We start from the raw sequence: 17645 nt of genomic DNA on the forward strand, positions 1-17645 counted from the left end.
TTTTCTGACATTTTGTTCTAAACTTGACTCTTCTGAATTACATTCCATTACTCTTAGGAGTACAAACCCAAATTATTAGTCTTCCTTCAGGCAATTAGATCTACATGCTGCTTCTGCTGGAGTAGTTATCTAGTCCAACTAAATGTGTAATATCTGGCCTTATTTTCTTCCATTGTAATTCAGTAGCTCTCCTGAACTCACTTTATCACTCTGCTAATAGGGGGAACCAATCCTTACAGAGAATGATCTTCTTGTGGGCTAGGAATGTAGCCAAAGATACCTTGGCCTTTTTCTTGACCTCACATTGCAAATTCATTGCTTTGAATATTAAGTCTGGTATGCTCTGCACTAGTGTGCCTAAATCTCTTACAGCTGTCAAAGTTTTTCCCCTTTCATTGAATGGGTTTTGGATTAAGTTTTCTAGATGAGTTTTATGCACTGTTCAAAGTGACTGGTCACCATCTTCCTAAGCCATTTTATGAAAGCAGACCAGGTGAGGTACAACATTCATGATTATAAGCAAAGTTTTAATTTTCCATTGCCTGTTAAATTAATTCCATGAGGGCAGAATGGTGCATTGGGTTACTGTTGTTGGTAACACCACTGATACTTATCTGCAGATTTTATCAGAGTGTGATTTACCCTCTGACAATGATCCAGTTTGGGGCTATCAAGACAACCTCCTGCTACAAACAAGTATAGGAGTTTGAACTGTAACCAGCTCTCAATGAGAGTTACTACTGTTTTCCTTACTCAGCCTGCAGCTACACCACTTTCACTACATGACTTTGGTATCCACAGTATCTAGCTAACGGCATCTTTTCTACAGTGTAAATATGCATTGTTCTACATTTGCTGAAAGGTGCTTGGTAAGCATGAGCAGTTGACACGGTAATGTGAATTTTGAACACTTCTGCTCGTGAGTTTTTATAAGCCATCTTGCCTAATGTATCCTGTTGAGGAAAAAAAAATGCTGGTGCCTTTACTCAAATTCATTTTCTAAAAATCCAGATCAGCATTTCAGAAAAAGGACACTGACTTTTTTTGGCAAATGCACAGACATGAAACTAGTTGCTTTTTATTACAGTTGGTCACCGTTTTACAAGAATTTGGTAAATTGCATATAAAAATACAGCTTTAAAATGAGTATACAGAAATGAAAAATCTGAATGCACGAAGTTGAAAAGCTGAGGGGTGACAGCTGGAGATTAGATCTTAGCTACTGATCTGTTTGGCCTATCAAACAGTAAAACAAAACCATGATTTTTGCAAGTTTCTAATATTCTAGACAATCACTCTGAAAATGGAGACAGCTGGTAGCTTGTGCTTACCAACAAAGACCCAACTTCATCTGTGTGGGGCAGCTTCCTGCTGGCTCACTTCTGGTAATTTGGTTTGGAGGAAAGCATGCACCGTTGGCCAGATCTTGTTGGTTTCTGTTCCAGAGAAAGATTCCAGTACACCTTTTTTTCTAAAGGCGAGACAAAAGAACAAGTATAGACAAATCAGTATCTCCACTTCAGAGTTGAAAAATACTTCAAAGGTTGTCCTGGTGGAGGGGTATTGGCAACATTGTTGACATGTAAGAGTTCAGCCCCAAGAGCAACCATCTGTTTTCTAAAAGAAGAACCTAGGTATGTCAAAGGTTTCATGCTTTGTTTCTAGAGTGGTACACATGAAAGGGAGAGCAAAGTTAGTGACCATATCAGATCTGGTGTATTCCAAAAGAGAAAAAGCGCTCTGAGGTAGTCACTACTGAACTATGAAGAAAATGAAAAAGAATGAAGGGTTAGTCCTAAGGTAAGCAGGTACTACATAACAATCATTGGCTCTAAAAGCCTTGATCAAATACTAATACAATTTCATTGTTCTGTATAGCCAAGTGGGCAAAACACTAAATTTTAAAGTTATACCATGTAAACAGAGTAAAGATTTAAATAGAATTTGCCTTTGGAGTGACTGTTTAGTTGCCACATATATGTTCTGTCAATGGCATTTTTACAGAGTTCATTGTCATACTATGACTTGATAAAATAGGCCCTTATCCTACAATGCACCTGTGCCCCCAAGGAAGTCCACTGAAGTCAGTAAAACCATTGCTGACCTAAAATACCCTCTCTTCAACCTCTTCCCTCCAGAGAAAGCGCTCCCTCCCTGTACAAGACATGCAGGGAATTACTGAAAGGGACTATTGGGACTATTTCTGAGTGACAAAAGGTCAGTTTAGTAATGGGATAAATGTCTAAACATCTACATGGGAATCCATTATTGCCCCAATGGTATTCATAAAATATCTGCACCTTAACTAGAGCACCTGTGCTTAAAGAGACAGATTTGGAAAAACCTATCAACTATTCCAAAGCTTGACTACTTTTCTCTCCCCATTTTCCTCCTGCAATGCAGTATACCATATTCTCACATCACACTCCTGTTTTTAAAATATCTGACTCATGTTTTGTATTAATTCACAAGTTTTTCTACCCACTCATGCCACTTACTGATTTTAGCCTTTTATCCCCTAGCAACTTTTACTACCTTAAGTCCTTGGCCAGCCATTGAGGTAAAAATATTGGCAGATATTTGATACAGTGAAAGTTCCGGGAAGGAAATACCTACTGAAACAGCTCCACGGTTGTGGAACTTGCCCTTGCTTTTGAAGTGTTGATCATTTTGATTGTTACTGTAAAGCTTCCTATGACTGCAGTAAAAGGTGCTGTACATCACTGTACCTTTTTGTTCCTGAAGTGCTCTTGGAAAAGAGGTTTTAATCAAGTAAATGGGGGGGAGGGAGATCTACCCATAATCCAACATATGTCATTATACTTTTACTATTATTGTGTAACAAGTTGAGAGGGAAAGTGACTTAAATGCTAAGTGGTTATATCATTCACCAATGTGGTATTTGTGCATTTTAAGAGAAATGTTCCTGTTCATCCTAATGTGGAGAGAAGTGTTTGTTTATTTACTACTTACCGGTAATAGTCCAGAACAGGCTTTGTCTGTGCCTCATAAGCCTTCAGTCTCTTGGTAACAGTCTCTGGTTTATCATCATCACGCTGAACAAGTGGCTCTCTGGTAATATCATCAAGGCCCTAATTGTGGTTAAGAGCAAAATGACTTTATATTTCTGTTTAAGTGGACTTTGTGTTATTCTGTTAGTATCAATTTCTAGTTAGTCAAAGAAAAAACAGCTCTTAGCTAAAGTAGAGGACAAGCTACCGTCCATCTTATCGGTGAGATGTTTACTTTCAGCAGTATACAAAACATACTTAAACTCCAGATGCATGGAGTAGCTGTTTTCAGATTGTAGTAGAGGAGCACAAGTCAGTGAAGTCACATGTACTAAAAACAGAAACCTATGTATAGTGACCCTTGATGTATAGTGGAGCAGAATGGTGGATGTCTAGAATTGTTTCAGAAATGTCATGGACAACTGGTAGTACTAAAAGGCAGATACGATTTATGGTCTCTGAGAACAGCTTGTAAAAGGTGAAGAGCAGCATGGCCATATGGTTGGAAGATAGAATATGGAAGAGATGTTACAATGACTAGTGTATAGCAGACAGCATAAAAACCAACAGAGCAGAACATTTACGGGAATGACCAAACAGAACATGGGCCTAAACAGCAGGTTTTTACTTGAACCTCACCTTGCACTTTCAATTTCTTTTGGAGGCACTTTACACCTTTTAATAGTGAGGTTGAGTGATTTAAAACAGCAGTAGACTGAAAAGACTTTAGTGCTAACAAGGGGAAGTCATTAGAACTTAATCCTACATGATATAGGGCCAAGTTTTGCCCTCACTTACACACATGCAACACTCGTTGAAGTCATTTTTGTGTATCAGAGGACAGAATTTGGCCCACGGTATGAGGGACACTAAAACCTAAGCGGTCTCTTAACAGTTTTGACTAATCATATATTAAGCTGACTTGACCTGTGAGTTATACTAGCAAGTAGTTTTGGGATTGTTTTAAAAATACTTTAATCAACAAATTGTACCGGTAGCATCCTGTGATAAGCATATCAAAAGTCAGTAACGAAAAGCCATCATGCTCTTATAAGGACTCTGTTGCATTTCAGCCATTCAAGAATCCACTTCTTGATTTCACTCATGTGTTCCAAACTATTTCAGTGTACCACAATATGCATATTACAATTCCAGTACAGAGAACCTCTGCTTGAAGTAGGGAAAGAATGGGTTACAGGTGCATTTGATAAATACAATCACAACTCACACTTAGCTTTACATCTTACAGCTTAACACTTACAACATCTTTGGGAGGATTGAATTCAAGATTGTAGACTCTGCCACTACCAGGATGGATCCAGCGTGCAGTGAGCCGTTGTTTAATGGTCTCAAATGGCACATCCAAGTTAATCACAGTATCTATCTGACATGTTTCATCCAGAGCTTCTGCCTGTGGAACTGTTCTGGGAAAACCTTTAAGGAAAAATAAACTAGTAGTAGAGCAAAGGCAGAGTTACATTATTTAACACACAGTAAATGGCCTGGATCCAACTTAAAGAAATTGCTAGTCACGTAGCACAACAATCTCTACTCTGGAGTATCACTTAACTTAGGGTCACCTCACTCCCTTTAGTTTTTCTGGATATCATCCCAGTGTCTCTCCTCTCCTACCCTCATTCCTCATTTCACTTGACAGCTACCTCCAAGGCAAAGTAAAAATCCTTAGTGCTATTATTTCCTCCCATTCATCTTTGTTCCATCACTGGCCACTTTGACTGGACATCAGATTTTGAAAAGTTCTCCACAAAATCCATTCTAAGCAGCCTGTGTAATCTCAACATTCCTTACAAAACTGATTTAACGCCAAGGCAGTGCAAAAGTCAGGACTAAGTAGGGAAGTAACTGGTAGTAGCCATAAAGGGTCAAATTCGTCCTTTGTGTTGCCACTGAAGTTTACTGGAGATGTTCCAGGGATTAATTTGCCTAAAAGGAAACTGACAACAGGCCCTACTCTAAACTATCTAGCGTCCAAAGTTCTACTAAAGAACGAGGTCAGTAAAAATATTTACTTAGGTTGTACAGGAGTCTGGCATCATTAACAAAAACTAGAAATATACTGATTTTTTTTTTTTTTTGGCCTTTCAACCATACTTTTGAATCAAGGCAATAGTTAATTTTAATTCAATTATTTCAGATTAATAACAGATCTGAGCAGTGGAGTGTCTGAAGATAACATCTTTGTTACTGAATAAACCTAATCTACCTGAAGAGAAAGGGAACCAACGTTTCTCCACAAAGAGTTTAAGCACTTATTTCTAAAGCCTTGTTTATGTGGGGCAATTGACTAGCAATAGCTACAGAAGAAACTATTCCACTATTGCTATTCTGGAATAAGAGTTACTTTTCTGGAATAGTGTCCATAAGGTGAGTTATTCCAGATTTTAGCTATGGCAGTATATTTCCCCATGTAGACATGCTCTAGCAGGTTTAAACCGGAGAAAGCCCTTTTCGCATACCATTAGGAAATGGCAATTACCGCCCTATCATGAGAGTAAGGACAACTAAGGCAAAAGAGCCTTACAACAAAGCACATATTGAAAAATCTGAGAAGGCCTTACAGCTAGTATTTCAGCTTAATGACATGCCCGCAAAGTGAGGAACCAATTCACTTGTGCCAAGTACTTCACTTTCTGTGTATGTGTTACAGTCCTTCAGGTCCTATTTGTGTTACAATAGATGATCCTCTCATTCCATTTCCTGAGATGACCTGTAGATGAGGGAATGTGTCTAAAAATTAGATGTGAGAGAGTGGGGAGTTGCAGCTCAGCAACTTTGTCACTCAGCCATTCTGTGCCTCTGTTTACTCAACTGGAAAACAGGTTTTACACTTCACAGGGCTGTTATGAGAGCTGAAGTGCTTCAAGACTCTTGGATGAAAGGTGCAGTAAGTACCATTTCAGTGAAATATTTGACCTACTGCTGTATCAAAAAAGGGTGTGTATACAAACCCAAAAAAGTATATGCAGTGGTACAATAAAGCATATATATAGTTTGAGTGCAGAGGAAAAGCGTTTACAGCTCTGCAAAAATAAACCTTACTCTAAAAAAGTCACTTCAGTGCCTACAAGCCTCAAGTCTCTACATCTGTAGTGGTTCAGTAAAAGCCAATAAACTGTTTTCAGAGTGCAGAAACTCACACTTTGCCATATCAGCATTACAGCAGCTCAGTAAACAACTCAGTTTAGTCTGCCCTGGAGCTACCCATGACAAACTGCAGTTGCAGAACTAAGGGTTTTCGGATGAACATGTTTAGTAGACCAATATTATTTATATAGCATATAAACTCTATTGAACTCCATGGAATTACACTAATGATGATTTTGGCCGAAGGTCCCTGTCCAAAAAGAGTTTGCAACCTAAACCGAGAGAGGACATGGGGACAGCATGTATCAACTGTGGAGCCTTGCTTCATTCTGTCCAATGAGTGCTGTCAGCTGTACGGCTGCACATTCAGGTTCACGCTGTTGCAGCTGACATTGAATGTGGTTAAAACTAAGGCACAGATCTGCAAAACATCCATCTTATTGAATAGGTATTCCTGCCCCCATTCACTCACAGGATTAAACCTATGTATTCCAACAAGATAGAGATCCTTCAGGGGAAAAAGAAAAGCCAGTATGTGAACATATAATTATAGACTGTATACATACAAGAGGGCACAGCTGAATTTGTGTGTGCAATCTTAGTTTTGGTATTTCGTGGCTTGACTGTTTCACTTTGTAACTTTACCAAAAGAATGGTTATATCCTGAAAGAATAAGGATTTTTTAAAAAAAAAACTGAACTATTCTAGAACAAAAATTCAGCCATTTGTATTATACCATATGAGCTAGGAGCCCCAGTCGTGGATGAGATCCCCATTGTGATAGACGCTGTATGAACTAATACCATTTTGATCTTTCACCTTTCATCCAAGAATAACAAAATGTTTTATTAACGTTAATTAAGCTTCACACTATCCCTATAAAGTAGAATACATACTATTATCCACATTTTACTTATGGGGAAACTGAGGCAGAGAGGCTGTGATTTGCCCAAGGTCACATGGCAGTTTAATGGAAGAATCAGAAGCAGAATTCTGATTTTCTGACTCTCAAGACCCTGGCATAATTACTAGGTGTCCACTAATTGTCTTAGAAGTGAAAGGAACACAATCTTTCCAATCTACATTTCCTGTCTTTCCCACATGCAAATGATTTCCCCCTGTATCTTAACTTACCATCCAGCAGCCAGTGGTACCGGTGTAGATTTTTCAGCTCATTCAGCATCAACCGTGTCATGATATCATCTGGGATAAGCTGCCCTTGATCGATGTAGGTCTTGGCAATGACACCGACCTCTATGGAAGCAAAACAAGCATATACTAATGTAGCAATGCCCCTCAGCAGCCCGGATACAAATAACTTTAGTCAGAAGCCTCAGGGTGGAAGGGTTGTGAATTATAAGTGACTGACGTGTGATATTTTTTTAAATCTAAGAAAAAAATATTTTCCCCTCATTTTCACTACAATTTAGAGCAGATGCCAGTGGGGGTATTCACACTGAGTAAAGTTACTCATGTGTGTTTGCAGGATCAGGTCCTAGGACTGGAAACAGGAGAAAGTCACCAATAGAGCCTCTTTAAAAAGGTAGAACAAACCAAGAACACAAATGCTCTGGGCCCAGTAAGAATGAAAGGGCCTAACATTGCCTCATATTTCCTGATCAAAAAGTTGCAGTCCTATTGACTACTTTTCTGCATGTAGTTTAGCATTAAGTTCTACAGTATGGTGAACGTTAATGTCTTTTTCAGATGGATGACGTTTTACTAAAAGACAATATCAAAGTTCCAACTAGATGCCTCCTTGAGTATTTAAGAAAGCAACATGCGTCTGAAACACTATAGCTAGAGAATGTTATTTCTTTCACTTTATCCAGATTTACAAAGGAGTGTTTTTATAAGTGATATATGCTTTCATAAATCATTTGTGGACACTATTGTATTCACATGGTATTGACTAACATTTAATACCTGCACTCCTCCACTGGTTTGGTTAGATGGCAACCGTTTATTATGGTTGGTTTCCTCAAAAAACAAGAAGCACACAAAACATACCCTCACAAATTGCTATGTAAATATGCTATAGCTTAAGCAGAAGTTAGGGGTCTGATGTAGAAGTTATTTGGTGAGGTCCTCTGGCTGGTGTTATCCATGTCAACTAGAACATTGGTTCTCAACCAGGGATACGTGTACTCCTGGGGGTACACAGAAGTCTTCCAGGGGGTACATCAGCTCATCTAGATATTTGCGTAGTTTTACAACAGGCTACATAAAAAGCCCTAGCAAAGTCAGTACAAACTAAAATTTCATACAGACAATGGCTTGTTTATACTGCTCTATATACTATATGCTGAAATGTAAGTTTGAGAGCCACTGAACTAGACGATCATAATAGTCCCTTCTGTCCTTTAACTATGAAATTAGGACCCAGTCCTCCCAGTGTGGAACTTGATTGATTTTATACGTGGGGGATTTGCAGAACTGGATCATAACTGTTAATTCAGATACAGATGCTCCCCAATTTATACAATCATTCTGTTCCAGAACACTTTGCATAACTCCAGTTCTGCATAAGTCGGAAACATATACCTGACCGTTATGCCAAAAAAACCCAACCCTCCTATTTCTAGCTTATGGAACATTTTCCGTAAGTGCAGATTTGCGTAAGTCGGATCTTGCATAGCCCAGGGATGGTCTGTACTTACTTTCTTCTTGAGCTAGCTACAGGACCCCAAACAGGAGAGTTGTGTGGGAATGGGAAGACACCGAAAAACTACAAGTGCTAAAACCTTACAATTTTTAAGGTCTTGGCTGCAGTTCTTCTAATTAGAGTTTTCTGCATGCTTAAAGAACTATCAGAAGGCACTCAAGTACTATAGTGATGAGGGCAGTATGCAAACCTGAAGAGAAAAAGAAGCTTTTCATTTACAGAATATTACTAGCTCCTTCCTTAGCAAGTCTCAGATGGCTCAAATGCAACTGATGCACTCAAGCACTGGAAAAAGTGGCCTTCAGGTTTTGTTTGTTTTTAAAGCAGCAATAGAAGGGTAGGAACATCTTCCTTAATTAAGGCAAAGTGTTCATATTCACAACTAGGCTGTTCACAACACTCTCACTTAGAGATGGACATCAGCCACAGCAATCAGGTCCAGATTTCAAATATCCCCAGAGTCTAGGAACAGTCAAATTCAAAGTCATGGCAGTTTTAAAATCAAAACAACTTGAATCCAGACACTTCTATTTCTTTACCCATGCTACCCCTTTCCTATCCCAGGATGTGCTCTTGGCCCACCTTTCTCCAAATGGCACAGCTTTCCTTACTCTGCCTACATTGCAAAGAGATTTCCCTCACCATGATCAGCACTACACAGAAGGAAGAAGACATGGAAATCTGTTCCTCACGAGTTTAGTCCTGGTGAGCTACATACAGTTACATGGAGTGGGAGAACCTCTTCTTCATAAAATGGAAGGTGAGCCTTTCCCCACCACAGAATGGAGCTCCTAGGACCCCATATATTCCCCTCTGCTGGAGCCCTGAGGTTTCGGTGATACAGGAACACAAAGCAGGGGATTACACTCCTCTGCAGCCCCACCAGTTCCCACACAACAGCATGTGGGACAATTTAGGTTTTAGTTGTATAAACTCACTCTACTTGGTCTCCACTGTAGGTGCCCCTGAGCAGCCACAGGGCAGGAACTCAATTAATGGCACTACAGTTCCTCAGAAAAAAGAACTCTCATGCATTGAAATTCCAAGACTTTATCAAACTGTATTTGCTCCAGCCTTGCAAAAGCAAACAGCAGAATAGCCAGGATCTAAAAACCTCTCATGCAGGCACAAAGTGATCACTTTACTAGCGGGGTCAGAGATGAAGGAGGGGTTCAGGAGCAGAGGATCTACAACTGAAAGCATTAATCTGCCAACTACTATACCAATCAGGCTAGGAATATATTTTTATATTGTCCACATCATCCTTTATACACACATTTTGCAGAGTCTATAAATCTTTGCAAAGCCTATAAACAGTAGCTGTTCACCTCATCCTATATACACACACATTTTGCAGAGACTATAAACCTTTGACTCAAATACCTAGTACCCTGTAAAGTTTCAAATTCAAGAGGTGTTATACTAGGGAAATGCAGCTGAGTTAAAGCTGGTCCTGTGTGTGTTATCCTGGGGGAAACTATGTCACACATTTCAGAAATCCAAATATTCACTCTTCTTCATTCCCCTCATTTTCTGCAAGTTCAAGTAATTTAGTAAAGAAGTGTCTCCCACCACAACAATATCATGAAACCAGCTCTCAGTGCTAACATCATGCTCTCATCATGCATATGCCTAGCTTAACCTGCTTTATTAGCATTACTGAGAGCTCCCCACCCTTGTTACCATTTCCATTTGCCCCAACTAGCACGGATCCTGTACCCAACTAGTTCTGGGTGTGGTTCGGGAAAAAGGGCAGGAACAACATACATTCCCTTACTGCAACTGCCAAACAAGTAGCTGCTTAAAGACAGATAACAAGCGTTTTTAAAATACACTTTTTAAGCATGTCAACTCTCCACCTGCTGCCATATTACTTTTATCTCAGGTGCTCTATCTAGCAGTAAGGGGTGTGGGGAATTCCCATTCTGACATCGCGGGCACACACTACAGATCCATGCTACTAGCATGGAGGGTTGGATTCATCACTCTACTGCAAGTTTAGCTATTTTCATTTACCAATGAAAAGAAAGGCAATTGGGACTGGGTTTTCTTTTTTTCTGGACAGCGGGGAGGGAAATGTCCGTACTGTGAGCAAAACCATGCTAGTTTTAACCCTGTTGTAACACTGCAGCGGTGTCAGGAACACCAGGGTTGTCCTAGTGTTTCAAATCTTGGAGAGTTTTGCAAACTGGAAAGAGGATCTCAATATGAGAGGGAGAGGGAAGGAACTGGATCTATTCTTTTATATACCTTACTACTTTGCTGCAGCAGAGGACCTTTGGCCTTGTCTACTCATGCAAATTGTATCTCTTATACTAGTGCAATTAAAGTGGCACACCCCCTAAGTGCAGACAGGGAAGGGAATAAACTTACTACTCCTGGGGGGATTCTGTGCCAAAAAAAATCAAAATTCTGCATATTTTATTTTTCAAAATAATGCACAATAATCACACCAGTTTCAATTGTTTTGGTAATTTATTTAAACTTCAATACAGAAAAAAAAAGTCACAATAACTATTCAACTTTCATGTGTTTAGGAAATGCTAAGTTACAAACACTTGGTAACTAATACCCTGCATTCCAGTTATAATCCTGGAATTTCATTTAAATTACATTACAGAACACCAAACAGAAAGAAAACAAGTAGAATGCCATTTTAAATTGCTCAGACTTTCACACATGAAAGTCATACAGTTTTGCTAATCATTGTCCTGGACCTGGCTCTTTGGGAAGTGCTTGATTCTGATTGTACTGACATTTTATTGACTGCTTGGTAAATGTTTTATTTGCCCTCAAAGTCTTTTTTGTTTTCAAATGGGTAAGTAAAATAAATCCTGAGCTGTAATCTAACCCCATTGTGCCACTGTGGCACAGGAAAACAGTGAGAAAGCAAAGAGATCTTCCTATCTGAGGATTCCCTTTCCTGTCATTTATAATAAGGCTCCTTTACATCACTCTGGCAATGTAAGGGCCTTAAAACTTTCACAGGTTTTATGCTCCTGGGGGTACTGACTGAGAATGGGAACAGTTAACTAACAATAGGAACATTAACAATGTTACTATGTAGGCAGGCTGCTACATTTTTGCCTCAGAGAATGAGCTCAATTAACTCAGGCAGGCTGCTACATTTCTGTTTCTAGTCTGCCTCATGCATAATAAAAAGCCCTACCCTTCCACACCAGCGAGCTTCAGTAGCCCCCCGCCACCCTCGGTGATCCATCACACAGGCCCCCTCCCCCTCTCTGAGGCTGCTCCAGGCACATTGGAACAGGCGCGCTGCCGGGGAAGAGGCGTGTGTCCCCTGGCAGATTTCTTGTGTGCTTTTTTGCGTGTGGGGCACAGAAAAATGTGAGCCATATGAATTCTGTCAGGAGTAGCTTATATCTGTGTAAGGCTCTTTATGTTAGTATAGCTACATCCACCCTAAGGTTGTGCTAACTGAAATAGTTATACCGGTACAAAACCTTCATGTATTTTTACACAGATCTGGGCCTCTGAAAATAATGTAGGACTTGATCTGGTGGACTGTGGACCTAGAGCCATTATAATTCTCGGTTCCTGCCAAAAGCATAAAATGGATGTCTATTTACAAAACTTCTGCAACAGCTTAGGGTGTCCTTGTGGGAAGTTACTGCACAGAGCCAACAAACTTCGACCATGTTCACCAGGCAACAGGTTGCTTAGCAACAGAGAAGGCATCACAAAATCTCCCCTCCAAAGCAGGAAAGCGTGATAATAAATGCAGACTGCTAAGGACCCTCAAGAACATGCATTCAATAAGACTCTTCTCTTCAACAACTGAACTCTTGCCAAAGTTTTTAACAGGGTGGCAGTTGCTGAAAAGGCAAAGTCTAACTCTAGTTAACCTTCTATGGATTAGTAAACAGTTGTAAATCTTTTTAATTTTCAAAAGAAGACCTGCTATAGAATTGAGAAATGTGGGTTTTTTCCACTATCTTCAAAACTCACAACATTTGTTTCTTTGTGGAAAACAAGACTGTTACCCCCAATTTTCCTACATAGTAATGTTAAAACTTTGAGAGGCATTTCCAACGAGCCTCCCATCCATCCCCTTCCTCCCAGTTACCACCAAACTTCTTGAGTGTGCCATCTACACCCACTCTCTCAGCTTCTGTCTTGATACTCACTCAAGATGGCTTCTGCTCTCCTCAAGGTCACCAATGGCCTCCCAGTGAACAAAATCTAAGGGATCCAGAACTTGCTATATAACTCCTTCCAAAAGTCTCTTCTCTATTCTCCTTCTCCATTTCTCCATTGCATTTCTCCGACTCTTCCTGGTATTTCCATAACTCAGTGTTCCCTTGGTTCTCCTCCTCCTGAGCTGGCTGCTCCTTCAGTGTCTTTGACAACTCCTGTTTCTCCTCCTGATCCTTCTGTGTTGGTATTGCTTAGGGTTTTATCCTCGTGTTCCCAATCTATGCTCACTCCCTAGATGTTATCTTCTCTCATGGCTTCAGCTACACACCTTTACATCCCCAAAACCTACCTCCCTGACCCTGATTTCTCCCATTCTGTTTAGTTTTGTATCGCCAACATCTCATCTAGATGTCTAGCAGCCTTCTTAAAACATCTCCCCATTTCTTAAGCACCTAGGAGCCCCATTCCAGGACCCCAGTATGGTAGGAGCCATACAAACACAGCCTCAAAGAACTTACAACCTAAGCACAGAACAACAACAGATAACTACAGACAGACTGATGCAGGAATACAAGGAAACAATGAGACAATATTGGTCAGCATGATAGGCAGTGGTCGCATGATAGCATAAGAGCAGCCTAACCACTGTCCAGTTAGTTATAGGCATCATAGCAAATAAGACTTTTTAAGAGGGAATTTGAATAAAGAAGTAGCTTTGCAGATGTTTACAGTGAGCACCTACCTAGTGTGAGAGGCAGCACAGGAGAAAGAACAATAGTGCTCCTCTGAAAATTTAACAAGGGAGCAATAGAGTCTGGGATCATATGCTGATCAGAGGAGGAAGTTGACATCTCAATGAGAGATAATAGGTGGGGAGTGGGGGAGGAAATAGGCCAAGCAGGGCCTTGAATGTAAAGGCAAGTAACTTATGTTTGATGTGACAGAAAAGGGAGAGCCAGTGAAGGGATGCATAGGGGCCGACATAGTCAAAGCAACAGGCAAGGAAAATGATCTTTGCAGCTGCTGGGAGCTACTCCCCTCATGGGGGTGGGGTGTTTTTTTTTACAGCGCTGTCTCCCAGCGCTGGTGCCTTGACGACACAGCCACGTTAATGTGCTGCCACAGCAGCACTTTAGCGTTGGTAGTGAAGACATACCGTCAGACTCTGACAGGGGTAAGACCATCAACTGACATCACGACTATTATTCGTCTGTTATTACCCACACACAGCGTAGCTATGTTTAAACCCAACAATGCCACCAACGGCTTACAAACAATTAAAATGTTAGTGTGGACAATACCCACGTTTGAAAATTCTGCCCATTGTTTTTTAAACAGTCACTGCTGACACAGTTACAACAGCTACTTGTAGACAGGGTAATATTAGGGGTTTGGTCTTTTTTGTTTTGTTTTTAAAAGACACTTAAGACTAAGGCAACATTCTGAAAAGCAATTACTGATTTCAGGCTCCTCATTTTCTGGCAGGCCAACCTGAGACATCTTAAAGAGGCCTGATTTTGAAAGAGAAAGTACTTAGCACTTTCTGAAAAGGCAGACCTCTTAATACCTCTGAGTTTGGGCATCCAGTATTTGAGGCACCTCAAAATCACTAGATACTTCTGAAAATCTTGGCCTATGTCACTAAATAGTCAAATAATGTTTGGTTAATAAAGGCGGGAGGGGAGCTTACCAACACAACCATGACAGAAGTGAGCACCTTTAAATATTTCCCTAACTTAGGGGGTCATCTCAACTCCTTTTGATTTCCATGGGTGTTTGGACTGGGCCCACAGGAACCAATGCAGTATAGATGGAACTTCAGTGTGTGCTTGTGACACTTTTTATGCCTTTTCCAGGGACAACATCTAAGAGTCTAGGTTTAAGATACCATTTAATATTAAAACCACAAGAACTAAACACCGAGCAATATGCTGTACTTTTACTGAGCACTCACTTCAAGCATGATTTTGCTGAACACTGCTTTATATCCAAGTGCTTTCAAGACATTAAAATCCTCATATAAATATTCCACAGAGATATTCATACATTAAATGAGTTTCATACCAGCTGCCAAAGCAAACACATAAAAACCCTCTGCAGACAACTAACACCGTAAGAAAAATAAAGGGGAATGCTTTAACCTATACTGCATATAGAGTCCAGCCACAATCAATGTTTCATCTATTTTTAACAAAACGTTAGAAAGAGGTGAAACACAGATGACCATTTGTATTTTATAAATGTGCCCAATTAATATTAACCCCATTTCTGCTGGTTCCTGATAAAGCCCTCCGCTTTAAAGCTATCAACATTTCATCTGTGGTGTCAGGACTGTACCTTACCCCACCTACCAAATTGCAATCAAATGGACTACAAGGATGCGGGGAGGGTGTCCTGTGGATAACATGATACTGTCTAGGAAAGGGAATTAAAGTACAGCTAAAAATGCTTCTAATAATAAAACCATTACTTTCCCCAATAAACCGTGACTGTAGTTGCCCCTGGAATGTTATGTGATCATGAATGAGAAGGGGCATGTTTCATAAGATAATATCTCTACTAAGATATGGTTCATACAAGAAAAAGTATGACAGCCCAGAATTCAACAAAAGCCTTAAGGCATCAGTATCACTGCCAAGAAGCAGTGTTTCACTATTATGAATTGTGACTGCTTAACCAGTTATTTGGGACACTAAATCTATCCCCTTACCTCCAGATTATTGTGTTTCTACTTAACTATATGTACACATAAGATTTGTTTCTCAGCACCTCAACACCTTTTAAGTATGTTATTTAATTTAAACACGTGACCAAAAAGGCCCCCCCTGCGTTTCACCAGTTCAGCTCTCCCAATTTGCATCACCTAACCTAACTCCCTCTTACCAACCTTTGGAGTCTCTGAAAGGAGAAGGAGCTGTTGTCTTCTTCTGGGCTCACTCTCCCCCTCCCAGTTGATCTTATTATTAATCATGTCATGCATTTATGTAACACCTTTCAACCCAAAAGAACTCAATGCACTTTACAAACTATGGCCCAAGTCTTCAGAAGTCCCCCGCTAACTGTGAAGTCATTCCAAAGTCAGTAACTTGGGTCCTGGTTTTTAGAGCACCCACTTCAACTGAAGTCCATCAGAGATGTGAGCACTCAGTATTTCTGGGGGAAAGATATGTCAGACATCTCAAATACTGGACATTTGTTACCAAGCATGTAACTGTTTCACCACTGAAGTGTAAACCCCTGGCAGCAGGAATGGATTATGGCATGCATGCAACTCGCATGCAATCTGAACAAGGGAGTTATGGCCAAGGACACCCAGGCAAACTCTTCACTGAGTGCGGTGAACTGAATGGCCGAAGACCCATTCCCCAAACCACAGGCTATTTTGATTTACCGATCTCAGAAGGACAAAGGGCCCACACGGTCCCCGAAGGGAATTCAAGCTCAGATCTAGGCGAGGGAGCCAGGGGACTGCAGGATCCCCATTACCCAAACAGCTGAGGCTACAGGCAGTTTATTCAGGAGCGAGGAGCTGGGCGGTCAGTACACACAGGCAGCTCCTAGAAACTCCTCTGCCTTGGCGACAGGGGCAGGATAAATGCCACAGCCAGGGGCGGGGAGGCTGGGAACACAGGGACGTACTGGGCTTCGGAGCCTCCCTGTGCCAGCGCAACCATCCCCCCTTCAAAATGACTTTCGCTTCACCAGCCGGCCCCCGGCGCTGCAGGGTCGGCAGCCTCCGGGAGGAGACACGGCGGCCGCTGCCTGGGCCCCCTGCCCGCCCCTACCTGTCCTTCTCTGCAGGTTGTCCCGGAGCAGGTCCCCGCTGGAGAGGTGCTTCAGGGCGAAGTGCTTGACTATGCGGGAGGACACGGTGCCCTTGCCGGAGCCCGGCGGGCCCATGATCACGGCCCGCAGCAGCGGCCGCACCACCATGCCGAGCCGCCGCGCTGGGGCTGGCGGGAGGGGACCCGTTTCGCGGCCCGGCGCCCGGGGAACCCTTCTCTGGCGCTGCGGCCGCTGCGCATCCCGCGCGGCGCGGAGCCCTGGGCTAGGGGCGCGGCCGCGGGCGCAGCCGCTGCGGGACTGCGCTGCACTCGCGGGGCCAGGAAGTGGAAGCGCTGCCTAGAAAGCCCAGCCCAGCCCAGCCCCTCCTCCCCGCCTTCAACCTTCCCCTCCCCGGCCCGTCTGTCTGTCTCCCCCCGCTCAGGCCCGCGGCTCCAGCTCCGAGCCCCAGGCTCCCGTGCAGCAGCGACCCCCGCCCGTCCCGCAGGGCTGCCCCGGGCCGGGGAGGCTGGTAGGAGCAACCGGCGCTGGTCCTAAAAGGCGCCTTATGCCCCCGTCAAACCCTCACGCAGCCGCTGAGGGCAGAGCAGCCACTAGTTTAGCTGCGGGCCCTGGGGCCGCCGGGCGGGAAAGAAGAAAAGTCGGAGGGGGAGATACAGAAGGAAAGAAAGAAGATGTTGCCAGGGCAGGAAAGCGGGCCGCTGTAAAGGTGCCCTCCGCCTGTCATGAGTCAGTGGCCCAGTTCAAAAGGACTTGCCAGGGTCTGAGTGGGAATTGACAGAGGAGGTAATGTTGGGGTTGCCTGTTTAATTTCATATCAACCCGATAACATCGCCTCCAGAGTGAACGTTTTCGCACTGCTCTAGTCATCTCCTTGAAGGCCTTGGCTGGGACATCCTGTTTGGCAAACAAATCCATATTCC

At 42.1% G+C, this 17645-nt stretch overlaps 1 protein-coding gene across 1 annotated transcript; it reads right to left on the minus strand.

Annotated features, from left to right (window-relative positions):
• Positions 1-1058: 1058 nt before the first annotated feature.
• On the minus strand, positions 1059-17034 carry AK3 (adenylate kinase 3). The gene is made up of 5 exons (XM_084629295.1): positions 16725-17034; positions 7251-7370; positions 4273-4445; positions 2974-3092; positions 1059-1471 (listed from the first exon to the last, which is right to left on the minus strand). Exons 1-5 carry the CDS (start codon positions 16870-16872, stop codon positions 1348-1350), a joined length of 684 nt encoding a protein of 227 aa, XP_084485421.1. The 5' UTR covers positions 16873-17034; the 3' UTR covers positions 1059-1347.
• Between the last annotated feature and the right edge of the window lie 611 nt (positions 17035-17645).

The sequence above is a fragment of the Lepidochelys olivacea genome, assembly GCF_965140295.1.
Source record: "Lepidochelys olivacea isolate rLepOli2 genome assembly, chromosome: 5".
In the NCBI taxonomy this organism is placed as follows: domain Eukaryota; kingdom Metazoa; phylum Chordata; order Testudines; family Cheloniidae; genus Lepidochelys; species Lepidochelys olivacea.

What these genes read in the sequence shown, in the direction of transcription:
- AK3 (XM_084629295.1), bottom strand. Translation starts at nt 16,872, where the DNA reads ATGGTGGTGCGGCCGCTGCTGCGGGCCGTGATCATGGGCCCGCCGGGC. An exon ending in TCAATCCTCCCAAAGATGTT is followed by an intron (nt 3,093 to 4,272) that starts GTAAGTGTTAAG and finishes AACCACAATTAG; the next exon opens with GGCCTTGATGATATTACCAG. An exon ending in CCTGTTCTGGACTATTACCG is followed by an intron (nt 1,472 to 2,973) that starts GTAAGTAGTAAA and finishes TCTCGCCTTTAG; the next exon opens with AAAAAAAGGTGTACTGGAAT.